The following is a 13,254-nucleotide window of genomic DNA, read 5'->3' as shown; positions in this document are numbered from 1 at the left end:
ATATCCGCCTCCAGTTGACCCCATTTTAATGTCCCCCTCCATCTGCCTTCATTTTAACTGCCCCCCCCCCTACATCTGCCCCCACTCCCCCCTCTTGCTCACACATGCTGTCTCTTCTCTATCTTTCGGCAGCCTCCTTTGCCAGCAATACGCTGTCCTGTGTGGCTCCGCCCACTAATGAGTCTTAGCCTATCCCGGTGATAGGTTGTGATGACATCATCACAGGTCCTTGATGAACTTCCACAAGCTATGCGGACCAGACAGAAGCAGTCAGAGGGCCGTATTTGGCCCGCGGGCCGTACATTGCCCAGGTCTGGTCTAGTAGGTCATGTTTGCAGAATTTTGATACAAGGGTGGTCCGGTGCAACACGTCTACATAATCCTGATACTGGGGTGGTCCAGTGAGATACATCTGCAAAATTTTAATACAGGAGAGGTCCAGTGAGACATGTCTGCAGATTCCTCTTGTAGCATAACAAATAGATAAGTTTTGGAAAGGTTACAATATGTGGTTTTGGTCTTCTAGATATGTATTATTTTAGAAAACAAGCCGTGTAGAGTGAAAGATCAGCTATGTGATCATGATACATTTTTTGTAGTTTTGTTTGTTTTTTTTAAATAACGAGGTTTTTGGGTAGTTTTCTTAGAGTTTTTACTTCTTTTTTTTACAGGTAATGCTGTGTTTTGTTAAAAAAAAGTTGCTGACCCAAAAAATGCATTAACAGTGAAAAAGAGAAATCCACATAAATGCATTGTTTGTAGTGCATCTGATATTTTCCTATTGACTTGCAAAATATCGCAATGAGTGTTATTTCTGGTTTCTAGGCGCTGCCCGTATATCTTTTTCCATACCTGAACTGGCAGCACTTCTTCATTCGATTTAATGAGTTAGCTACCATTTTTGAGACCATAGTTTACGATTATCTTCATCTATTTTTTGAAACATATTGAAGTTTGCATTGATATTTTATTCAACCCTAAGGCCAGGGCCCTACGGGCCGGAAATGGTGCGATTCCCATGTCCACTTTGCATTAAGAACCGCAGTGCAGACATGCTGCGATTTACGAAACCGGCGTGGTTTTTGGAAATTGCAGCATGTCAATTATATCTACGGAAACGCCAGTGGCTTCCCCGTAGATATAATTGTAATAGAAAGTCTGCAGAGGAAAACTCTGTGAATTTTCTTTTCAAAGCGCTGCGGGAAGAACCGCGATGCCTTCCCGCCGCGGTTTAAGAGCTGCGTATCATCGTGTAGTAACAACGCACAGCATCCTTGTCATTCCTCAGCATCAGCTACAGCGCAGCGCTGGAGGCAGCAGCACAGGGTGGCCTGGACAGGAGAGTGGACAGGTGAATAAAAATTATCATGTGGTGGGCTAAAAAAAGGGGGGAACTATCCTATGTGGGGGCCAGAAAAAGAGGGGGAAAACTTTCATATGGTGGGCCAAAAAAAGGGAGTGTTATACTATGTGTTGGCCAAATGAGGGAATTTTTTTGAACTACCAATGGGGGGCATGTCCTAATTGGGGGGCACCATCACATGACCAATAGATAGCTGGTTGGGGGGTACTTTTCTATTGGTCGCCTCAGGAAGCAGAGCGGCTGGTTTCATGCCTGCTGGTAGTTGTTTATTATGCTGGTTTACCCTGTTTCGGTGGTGTTTTTGTTTGTCTTGCCTTATCTCTGACTCATCTTTTCTTGATGTTTTGTTGGCCTTGTCACTTTTGTATTTTGATGGTAAACATGTAAGTGGCCTAAACTGAGCGTGGTTTCTCGCCATATTTAATAAGATGTCAAAAATGGGTGCAAATGCATTCCAGTACGTGCACAATATTTACAATGCAAGTGTGCTTCACCGCGCATTGGGAAGACTAAAAAAAGCACAAAAATTTTCACAATTCATAAATACCGTAACCCCCATGTTTTTGCATCCATAGAATGATGTCCTCCTATTGTGGGTCTAATGAGAGGCTCTAACTATGTGAGGATGTAAAAAGCTGTTAAGGGAAACTACAAAGGAGGTGTGGTGTATATGTCGGTGCATCCTTGGATATGTTTATCTGGACTGTGAGAAGTCAATAATAGCCAAAAACACTTTGGAAATTTGACCTTGAAGGGGTATTCCAGTGAAACTTGGTAACTGGTTGGGTCCGACCACAGATCTCAAATACTGGGGTTTTCAGCAAACCCGTTTGAATGGAGCGACAGGTTGGAAATGCGTACTGTCAATTTCTTTTTTTTTTCTTTATGTAGATTGTGAGACCTATATAGGGATCACAGTGTACTTTTTTTTTTTTTTCCAATCAGTATGCCTGAGCCACCGTGTTGCCCCTACTTCTTTTTATGTAGATTGTGAGGCCCCATATAGGGATCACAATATACCTTTTCTTTTCCTATCAGTATGTCTTTGTAGAATGGGAGGAAAACCACACAAACACGGGGAGAACATACAAACTCCTTGCAGATGTTGTTCCTGGCGGGATTCGAACCCAGGACTCCAGCGCTGCAAGGCTACAGTGCTAACCACTGAGCCACCGTGTTGCCCCTCGCTCTAATTTCTATGGGAACTGCCTGAGGTAAATGAGTGCTGTACTTCAGCTATCTCTAATGCTTCCCACTGGAAATAAGGGAGCGCCGACGCATATATCCAACCAGTCGCTCCATTCAAAGCATCAAAACAACAAAGTTTTCATGATGAGCGAGGGTCCTGGTGGTTGGAGCGCAACCAATCTGCAACTGGAATTCCCCTTTAACTGCAATAGCAGAGGCAGCCAGAGTACAAGGTGGGCGCTGTTTGTAAAATAAACTACGGTACTATATATATGTCCTGTTTGTGACATAGTGTAATAAATCCTGCACTCGGTTGTTTGTCATTGGCAGTTTATTTCTCCCGCCCTGGAATACTTAAATGTTACCACCTCCCCTCTATAGCTACTGAGAACAACGTGACGTGTCAACACGCGACGTCCTACGTAATGCCCCGGAAACGCCCCCTCCCGAGGACACACCCCCTGGTAAGCAGAGCACAGTCTTGTAACTTCCGGTACTTTGCCAGCCAGTAATGGCGGGCGGAAGAGAGAAGGAAATCACTTCCAGGTTACACCGAGCTGAAGTGACGTGTTCCATGATGGCCGAAGACCCTGGCGGATCTCACTTTCTTTTTCCTCCTCTGCTTTCATTCCCCCGTGGTGTGTAGCCATGGCCCGGGACAGCTTTCCTTTATCTAGAGTCTGTGAGACGTCCGCCCGCACAAAGCCGCAGCCATGCCTAAAAAAGGGAACAGAAAACGGCTGAAATACCGGGCCGAGGATGTGACCTCCCATTCAGGTGAGGCGGCTGTGAGCCGGGGCGGCCGGGGGACCACAGCCTCCTACACCTGGAGGACCTTTACCGGGGCACCGATAATAATAATATGCGCACAACATTGTATTAGGGCTATTTGGATCTCTAAACCTGCAGTTCAGAAGGACCTGTAGGTGGTTTATTGTCCCAAATGGACCTTTAACCCTTAGAATAATACACATGGCATCTAAGAAGCTTGTATATATTGCCTATATTTACTTATATTGCACCGAACAAAAAACTAATGGCAAAACTGCAAATTAGCCCATGTTTTATTGTTATTGTTACAAGCGATCAATAGGTTCAGTGACAAAACACTAAACTTCTGCATCAAAAAGTGATTTGTGACATTTTAACACCTCGTGTGACTAAGGCGGGCTCAGAGTTTATGTTGAAGACTTGCTGCAGAGACTGCTGAAAATAGACAGAGACAATACATCTGCCGCTTTGTTTTGAATCAGCGGACCACATTATAGTCAATGGGATCTGCCAGTGCTGAGCAGCGCCTGTTAACAGATAATAAGAAGGTGGTGAAAAATCCTCTGAGATATGAGCTGGTGTAGAGCCAAGACACATGAATGATATGCAGCAAAAACTGGCAAGCTCCATATCCCAAACCCATAGTGCTGAATACTTTGCTTTGTGTTTTTTTGTTTGTTTTTTGTGATCAGCAGCCTTAAGGAAAGGACAGAGGATTAAAGCTGAGTTCACACAGTTTTTTTTGGACCAGATTTTGCCGCAGAGGCCGCCTCAGTATCCAGCTCCAACAAACACCTTCTGCAGCTATCCCGACTGGATGCCGTTACACTGCACTGGCATTCCACTCCGGATTAGGCTCAAATTAATGGGAGGGAGTCTCGCACTGCGGCGGATTTAGCCACTGAATCCACGTCAAGATGGGTTAGCTCGCTTCTTTTTTCTACAAGCGGGAAAAAAATGCTAGCAGAAAAAAAGTGAACGACTCCCATTAAAGGTGTTTTTTGGAGTCAGATTCTGAGGCGGATTCCGTGTCAAAATCCAGTCCAAAAAACTCTGTGTGAACACAGCTTAACTGTGATGTCGCGTGACCTTTCCTGAGGCAGCTGATTGGCCTCAGTAGTCACATGTGGCAGGGAATTCCACCAAAACACTGGGGCAGCAGGACCAGATCATGCTGGAAGATTCCTAACCCTGCATTATGTAATAAAAAAAAAAAATTATATATATATATATATATATATATGCATGCCTAGGCAGGACCCTTTGTAGTTAAGTACAGTGTATTTCTAAGGCTATGGAAAGTTTACATTATGCAAGCCTGCGAGAGGTAGATTACACCTTGGTACAGATCGGAGGCTGTATAAAGCTGTAATATGCTAGCGTGCAATAACTGATAGCTTCTTAGGGTATCTGAATAAAAGCCTGCATTACAGAGCACAGTAAGGAAATATAAGTGCTGTCATAACTCTTTACCTGAGTAACTCAAATTTAAGGTGTCCATTTTTATTTTTTTATTTTTTCCCTAGTTACAGTGGCAGATTTTGCCAACTCAGATCCAGCAATTGTGAAGTCTGGACGTGTGAAAAAAGCAGTGGCTAATGCAGTACAGAAAGAAGGTGAGTGCTGACCATGGTCAAACCTCTCAATCTATTTTTTTCTCAATCTGACTACCTCTCCTTTATAAATGGTCAGACGGCAGCAGTGTAACTTCTTTAACTTACAAAAGAAGCTAGAGATTGAATTCCTATAAATTATGTAACAAACTATGCATTTTACTTATTACACAATACAAATAATTATATAATATCATTTAAAAATATTCATTTTGTTTTAAAGCCAGAGCTTGTAACTTTTTTTTTTTTTGACTATTGAAAAATGGTCCCGACATCACAACCATAGGCTTTGAACTTGGAGTTCACTAATCCGTTGTTATCATGATCGCCCTCCTATAAAAGTAGGAACCCAGAATAACCCTTCAGGCTCAGGGAGCATTTGGTATTCCCTACAAAAGCCGCAGCAGGGGAACCGTGGACAGTACATTTCATTCAGAGTAAGGGCGGGTTTACATCTGCGCGCCTGGTCCCCGCTTTCGGGTTTGTGTCTTCTGCCGAGAGAAACTAGATAGGAGAAGGAAACCAAGCAGTCAGTTTTCAAACCCTTTCACTTGAATGGGTTTGCAAAGTGACCGCCTGTGAGCGTCTTCTGCCTCTCCGCGGCGAAACCAGGTTTTTTTTTTTAACCGGACACAAAGTCCTGCATGTTTGACTTTGTGTCCAGTTAAAAAAAAAAAACGGTCTCACCGCGGAGAGGCAGAAGACGCTCATGGGTGGTCACTTTGCAAACCCATTCACTATCCGTCTCCTGTCCAGTTTCTCTTGGCAGAAGGCTGAAACCCAAAAACGGAGACTGGACGCAGGTGTGAACCTGCCCTAAGGATGCTGTACATAAGACATGTGTTCTGCTGAAGGTACCTGTAATCTGATATTGCTACAATGCAATTATCAGGATACTTCTATAAAAACAATGCTAATAATATCTGTATGACGTAAACGCCAAGTGGTGAGCAGGATAAGGACAAAGGTGTATGAAAAATGGGATAAATGATTTCGCGAAGAGAAATCTCTTTATGCAAATTTGTTGGTTTTTTTTTTGTTTTTTTTTAAACTTTAACATATTTTTACATTTTTAGTGAAAGCACTCTGTGGTTTAGAGGCCTCTCAGGTGCCCGCTGAGGATGGTTTATCCATATTGCCAGAGAACGGACAGTTTGGGAGCAGTGATGAACTGGAAGACATTGAAAATATTAATGGGGCCACTATTAGGAAAAAGAAAAGTAAGAAGCAAAAAGGTGAGGAGATAAAGGTCGTCTGGAATTTGTGTTGGATATATGATGTCATTGCTCAGAGTAGTTAAGCTTTGAAATCTCCTATTTTTACTAGTGTATTATTTACATAAACGAGGTGTCTGCAGCAAATAATTCTTCTACAAAAAAAACAGGAAATCGCAGTATTGTGGCCAGAGTTTAAACTGCTGAATTAAAAAAAAAAAAAAAAAAATCCCCCAAAATTCTTTAAAAATATGTTTAAAGAGGACCTTTCATCACTTTTGGGCACATGCAGTGTTATATACTGCTGGAAAGCTGACAGTGCGCTGAGTTCAGCGCACTGTCGGCTTTCCCGATCCGTGCCCGGTGTAAAGCGCTATCGGTCCCGGGACCGTAGGGCTTTACAGTCAGAAGGGCGTTTCTGACCATTAGCCAGAGACGTCCTTCTGCCTCACGGCGCCAATCGCGCTGTACAGTGGTGCGGGGAGGAACGCCCCCTCCCTCTCCTGATAATGCTCGTCTATGGACGAGCTGTGCGAGCAGAGGGAGGGGGCGTTCCTCCTGGCTCCACAGCACAGCGTGATTGGCGCCGCGAGGAAGAAGGACGTCTCTGGCTAATGGTCAGAAACGCCCTTCTGACACTAAAGCGCTACGGTCCCGGGACCGATAGCGCTTTACGCCGGGCACGGATCGGGAAAGCCGACAGTGCGCTGAAATCAGCGCACTGTCAGCTTTCCAGCAGTATATAACACTGCATGTGCCCAAAAGTGGTGAAAGGTCCTCTTTAACTGAAACCTTAATTAAAAATAGTTTCCTTTCTGGCAACTCATTCTCTTTAAGCTAGCATTCAGAAGAGTCTGTCACTGCTTGATCCCACAGTATTCAGGTTCAGACACGGGGATAATTTCAGTGCATCATTTCTTTATATTTGTACCTTTCACGTTTATGTAACAGACCAGACAGTTTCTTTTCCTACAGCAGCTTTTGTTTGTGATCTTGTTACTGAGATAATATTCCTTTTTCAGGGAATAGCAGCGCAGGCACCTCTGGAGATGACTATCCCATTGACATCTGGCTTGTTCTTGCCTCCTACATCCGCCCTGAAGATGTTGTGACGTTTGCGCTTATTTGTAAGAAAGCTTGGACCGTTACTTGCACTGCTGTCTTTTGGATGAGATTGTACAAAAGGTGTGATAAGCAGTATAGAATATTACTGACTAATCATAACCATACATAGTAATGCTCTATAGTCTGTTTGGTACATAACCTCTAGAAATGCTTGAAATGGTTTTACTGGGTTTTAATAGAAGCAAACTGCAAATGTAGTATATGTCCGAATTCTGTCCAATGTATAAAATATATGGTAACAAAGCTGTGGGTACAGATGTCATATTCAGCAGCTATGGACTGAGCTTGGAGTATGCACTAGTGAAATGCAACATCTCAAGGGCCAATGCAAGAAGGGCATGTTTTAATATTTATAATTATAATTTTGGCTATGCTAGGTTTCTTCTCTGGGTCTGTATTATTAGTGTGTAGATTCACTCACCCCTGCTACTAATTTCACTTCTGCACATCTAAACTTTTTCTGCTAAAGCATGTCAACCCCACTAATCTCCTCAAATGTGCGTTGCCAGAAGGGAGCAGTTGTGGCCATGCAGATACTGAAGCTCTATTCTCCTTACTTCATTCCGCCGTAGTAGTTGTTTCCAATTACACTATGGGAGCATTGTGCTAGCAGAGTTCCAGGAGGGTCCTTGTCGCTTCACTCCTTACTAATCGGTCTTCCCCTCACTAAACTCTCCCCTCTACAATCTATTCTGAATGCAGCGGCCAGGCTCATCTATCAGGCTAGACGCTACAGCGATGCCTCTGGTCTGTGCCAGTCGCTACATTGGCTGCCTATTCATTATAGAATAAAATATAAAGTTATCACTCTCATCCACAAGGCTCTCCATAATGCCGCACCTCCATACATTTCCTCACTCATCTCTATCTACCGCCCAACCCGTGCTCTCCGCTCACTCAATGACCTAACACTTACATCCTCTATTACCAGAATCCCCCAAGCTTTTCAGGCTAACTTTATTTCTCCAAGCTCCATCCACATGTTAAGGTTTTGTTTGTGTAATGACAGTAACCTCTATTACAAAATTGTCTGAACACTGTATAAGCAATGCCGCCCCTGCTACCTCTTGTCACCCCCTCTACCTCATAGATTGTAAGCTATTGCGAGCAGGGCCCTCAGTCCCATTGTGTGAAATGACTTTCTTTGTAATGTATCTTTCTGTCTGTATTTGAACCCTACAAATTGTACAGCACTGTGGAATATGTTCGCGCTATATAAATAAAATTTATTATTATTATTATTTTGTGCATCAGGGTCCCGTTATCCTAGCAATATTCTAGGTTGAATACTTCTTTATCATTTGCTGAAGCCCTTTCTCCAATCAGTGTATTACATAAGGCCATCGCTTGCTCTCTATATTACAAATATTTGTTCACTTAAGGATGAAACAGATTTGTCTTCAGTTGTATTTCATCACGCGGGTCCTTGTTTTGCAGACATTACCAGACGAGCACCTACCTTCCCGTTCGTTTGCTTCCAGAGTGTATGTACCGGCTTTGTTCTTTGCGTGCATGTGTTATACGTTCCTTATTTCACATGTACGAGCCGTTTTGTTCCAGAGTGGCTAAAAACCCTTCATTACCTGAATCAACCCCGAACACTTTGTTAAATTCCAAAGTAAGTTGTGTGTGTTTGCTTTTTATAGTATGCATCATTGCATAGATTAGGCTAACACATTTGTGGCAGACCTAAAGTCAAGGCTAATGTGTATAAAGTTTAGGTTTACATCTGTAACCTTTACATTTCTCAGTTTGGCCTTTTGTGTTTGCTTTTCAGTGTTTGCTCTTCTGGTGTAAGAAACTGGAGACTGGAAGCCGCCCTGCGCCATTGTGGGAATTCAACTTCAAATTTAAAAAGCCGGTATGTCTTCACTTGCTACATGTAGTCAGAGTTTTGGAAAAGCAGAATCCACAGACTGGTCATCGAGGACTGGTGTAGTACATTTTTGTCCAATAACGGTCATAAATTTTATTCACCTTGTCAACACTCCAATCTGTGGACCAGAGAGCGCAGACGTCCATCTCTAGCCGCTGGCCTCCTTCCTTAATTTGTAATGTTGCATTGTAAGGCCTAATATGTTTTAAAAACCCACTAGGTCCTGTGGGGAATCGCTTAGGTAGATATTTGTAGCAGTGCAGGAAACGGACACACACACACTGGATTGCACACAAGTTCAGGCTTTATTCACATGTAACGCATACACTGCTTTTGCAAAGCCACAGGATAAACAAAACAAAAAAAAAAAAAAACCTTCTCGGCTGAGAAACTAACTTAAATGTAAGGAAATTTTTCCCTGACTATACAGGAGACTGGCTACCAGTCTCCCACCTTGGCAACAACAACGGGTGGCACAATACCTGCTTTGGAGGTCCGGTCTGGACAGTTCAACTCTGTCTGTGTGGTGCCACCCTGCTAGTCTTCACACACAGACTGTTATTAGGGCCTGATTAGTCAGCTGACCTCCCTGGTGTGAATCTTTACCATACACCCTTTAGCTGCCTGGCTGAAATGTATCTGTCTTCCCAAACAACACCCTTCACTCTCCACAACCCATACTGTAGATACAAATAGTCTAACCACTCAACTGTGTTTGTCTCTTATCAATTACAATGGAGTGAGATCACCCATAGCGGTCATGTTCTAACCTCTGTTTATGACCTATGCAGGGTATATGCTACGAGGAATCCTATATATATGCTTTAGTCTACTGCTTACTGTGTTGTATTGTGTGCATAGCTTACAGTATTGGTACAGGTGTCTAGTGATCACTGGTTTTATTTTTAGCCTCTAAAGCAGAAGAACCACCGTCATAATGGACTACAGCCTCCTGTCGAATACAAAGAAGTCCATTATAATCCAGACCAGGACTGTTGCCTTCTTCAAGTTACTACATTCAATTTTATTTTCATCCCAGTGGTTATGGGAATGACACTAACTTATGTAAGTAATATTAATGGTGTGGCAGTATCACCATGTTACTGTTAGATTCCTTCTGACCAAGTGTCCTGCGCCCTGAAAATATTGCGATTCTTGTTCAGTGTTGTGTGCCATTTAACATAATGTAGTGCCCTGTACAAACAGTCTCAGATTCCTACTATACTGATTCTGTTTCCGGGCTTCTAACCTCTGTCCTAAATATAAATGCTTCCTTATCCACTTTTCAGGCTGAGTTAACTCTCTTCCACAGAAGTCAATAGAGAGGAGGAGGAGGCTGCTGGAAAAACAAGTATGTTGCAGCTGCTAAGCTTTCCCACAGTGAAGGTGGTTTTGGTACTGCTATAACTTTCAAGATAAGACAATATACAGAACTAGGCAATAATTTGCCAGCTGCTCCCTCCCCATAGACTTCTGTGTGTGAGGCTGAATACAGGGTTGGGTGCTATTAGGTCTGAGTTAAGGGAAGGAGGAGTAAAAAAGCCTGGTAAGAGGAGAAGGAAGCACATTTAAGTATGTATTGCAGGTTTTTGTTTTCTTATTTGTTTTTTTTTGTTTTTGTATTAATTTACACAAAGTGGTTTTCTAATTGGAGGGCACACCTTATAGGTTTCTAGAAGTATGACAAAAAAACGAGAGCTTGCGTCGTTTTTAACAAGTAAAAGGTCCATTGAGTTTACCTCTGGTACTTTGGCTTAATATTAAATAACTCTTCTACTCTTGTAATTTTTCTTCTTCAGATGACCATAAATGTCAGTACAGATATGAGGCACCACCGTGTAAGACTGATCTTTCAAGACTGCCCAGTATTGACTGGCAAGAAACCTCGTGGAGAGCAAGGAGTGCAGATTGTTCTGGATCCTGTACACAGCGTCCATCTCCTAGACTGGTGGCATCCAAAATATCCCTTCTCTACCATGGCCTAGCTTTGGAGCAGATACTTTTTGTTACTTAGCCACCCCAGCCGAAACCAAAGAAACTGAAATATCAGACTGGATACGGTGTGGTTTACAGTGTGCTAGTGGATGCTTATTTTACTGCCAAAGCTTAAGCAACCACCTTAATTGAATTTCTTTATTTTCACATCTCGAATGAAATTAGTTAATAGCTAGAAATTTATATTAAATCTAGATATATATTTTTTTTTTATCATTATGTACTTTCCCTCCACCGAAAAAAGTATTGGACCAAATGGGATATTTTAAGTTTGACTACTCAATGTATTGCCTTTGGCCATGTGTTTGTCACTCATAGTGTTCACCCCATCTGCCACTTTAAATGGAAAGTTCTAGTATTCACTAAGAAAACCCGGAGTAGTCCTCCAGCTGCTTTGATTGGGTCATGAATGGTGGTCTGTAATAATGTTGCACCTTACAAGTACATACTTTTTTTTTTTATATATATATATTTTTTTTCTCTTTTAACCTATAAGGTTAAAGGGTGCGCCAGATTTTTAAAGCCCCTACTCCAGTGATATTTAGACATTACAGCATCACCATTGTAGCCAGTGATTGCCATGGCCTCTTGTAGGGGCCTTTTGTTATTGCTGTACCATTGAAACAAATGTGGGTTAAATCACATACAGTATATGGGAAATTAGTTCTTCTTGATGAAATTGGGTGGAGGAAGCCATTCAGCAGTAGGACCTGAAAATTAAAATGTGGTCCAGATTTTATGGTGCTGATCCTGCCATCTTGCTGCTCTTGCTTTTTTGTGTGTGTGTGATATCAATGGCAGGAGGGGAGATAGGGGGCATAAATGTTGTCATCTCCGTTACAAATAAATTTGGTGTAGTTTTATTTTTGTATTGCCTATTTTTATCTACATTCAAAATGTAAGAATTGTAGTGCTGTCCTGTCATTTTAAAGGGAACTCGTAAGGGCAATTTAGGACACTAAACCACCCACGGGTCCTTATAGAGCTTTTTGTTTTTAACCCTTTCACTGCCAAGGGTCTCTGGGAAATTTTGCACCTTTGAGACAGACAAATCAAACCTAAATTGCAACATTAAAAAATCATCCAACCCCCCCCCCCCCCATACCTATATATTTTCTTACAGTATACACCTGCAGCATTGTCAGAATGCCACTTGGTACTGTACATAAACAAGCACCTATGCAACTTTGATTTAAAGTGAATGTTTTCTTAGGAAAAAAAAAAACCGTACAATATATTAGTTGCTAAAAGTGGAAACCAAACAAAAAAATTATATGCACAAAACCTCCTAAAAATAAGAGTTTGTCATGTGCAGAGTTCATTCACATCACTATGACCTATACCCGCATTCACGTGTCTTCAGAAAATCACCAGAACTGGAAGGAACACAAATCTGCTTTGAAGCTGGAAATGTTAAAAAAAAAAAAAAAAAAAAGTATCATCCTATAAAATGTAGTGATTAAACACCATGAAAAGCAAGTGAACCCCTAAACCCTAAATATTTTTTGAAAGTAGACAACCTGAAGATTACATGTCTCAATGGGTCATCAATAACCACATCCACCTTCATGCAACTCTCTATAAGAAACAAATAATTTGTGGAAAAAAATGCATAAAATGGGGCAAAACTTTTTTCGATCTATATTAGAGTCTCAACAGGTGATTGCCATGCAAGAAGAACCAAAGGAGAAAAGAAAGTGTCAGTGTGTAGCAGTAGTTTAGGAGAATAGTCTCCAAATGAGTATACAGACACACATCAGAGAAGCTGCTAAACTCGCTTTGTCAAGATGGCTGAGTGGTCTAAGGCACCAGACTCAAGAGTAACTTCTTCACCAGAGAAGCTGCTAAACTTATACATACAATGTAAATCCCCTTTTAGACAATCTCTGTGATTATTATTTTTACATGTCACATGACTCTTGATTTTGGGTGCCAAAAACAGGTCAAAGGTCATGGTCTCCACACTATATATGACTCTGGGTTAGATCCTTTACTCATAGCAGCTTCTCTGATGTGTATATGCATATTCATATGGAGACTATTCTCCTAAACTACTGCTACACTGACGCTTTCTTTTCTCCTTTGGTTCTTCTTGCATGGCAATCCAGG

At 41.9% G+C, this 13,254-nt stretch overlaps 1 protein-coding gene across 1 annotated transcript; it reads left to right on the top strand.

The window, feature by feature from the left end:
* The first annotated feature begins 3,072 nt into the window (after window positions 1–3,072).
* On the top strand, window positions 3,073–11,994 carry TMEM183A (transmembrane protein 183A). The gene is made up of 8 exons (XM_075263989.1): window positions 3,073–3,328; window positions 4,849–4,938; window positions 6,012–6,170; window positions 7,172–7,334; window positions 8,712–8,892; window positions 9,052–9,135; window positions 10,060–10,215; window positions 10,950–11,994. Exons 1-8 carry the CDS (start codon window positions 3,265–3,267, stop codon window positions 11,133–11,135), a joined length of 1,083 nt encoding a protein of 360 aa, XP_075120090.1. The 5' UTR covers window positions 3,073–3,264; the 3' UTR covers window positions 11,136–11,994.
* Window positions 11,995–13,254: the final 1,260 nt, after the last annotated feature.

The sequence above is a fragment of the Leptodactylus fuscus genome, chromosome 2 (assembly GCF_031893055.1).
Source record: "Leptodactylus fuscus isolate aLepFus1 chromosome 2, aLepFus1.hap2, whole genome shotgun sequence".
NCBI lineage: Eukaryota > Metazoa > Chordata > Amphibia > Anura > Leptodactylidae > Leptodactylus > Leptodactylus fuscus.
This window is presented reverse-complemented; position numbering and strand designations above follow the sequence as displayed.

Coding starts and splice junctions, on each gene's coding strand:
- TMEM183A (XM_075263989.1), top strand. CDS start 3,265: ATGCCTAAAAAAGGGAACAGAAAACGGCTGAAATACCGGGCCGAGGAT. Junction 3,329..4,848: donor GGATGTGACCTCCCATTCAG/GTGAGGCGGCTG, acceptor TTTTTTCCCTAG/TTACAGTGGCAGATTTTGCC. Junction 10,216..10,949: donor TGGGAATGACACTAACTTAT/GTAAGTAATATT, acceptor TTTCTTCTTCAG/ATGACCATAAATGTCAGTAC.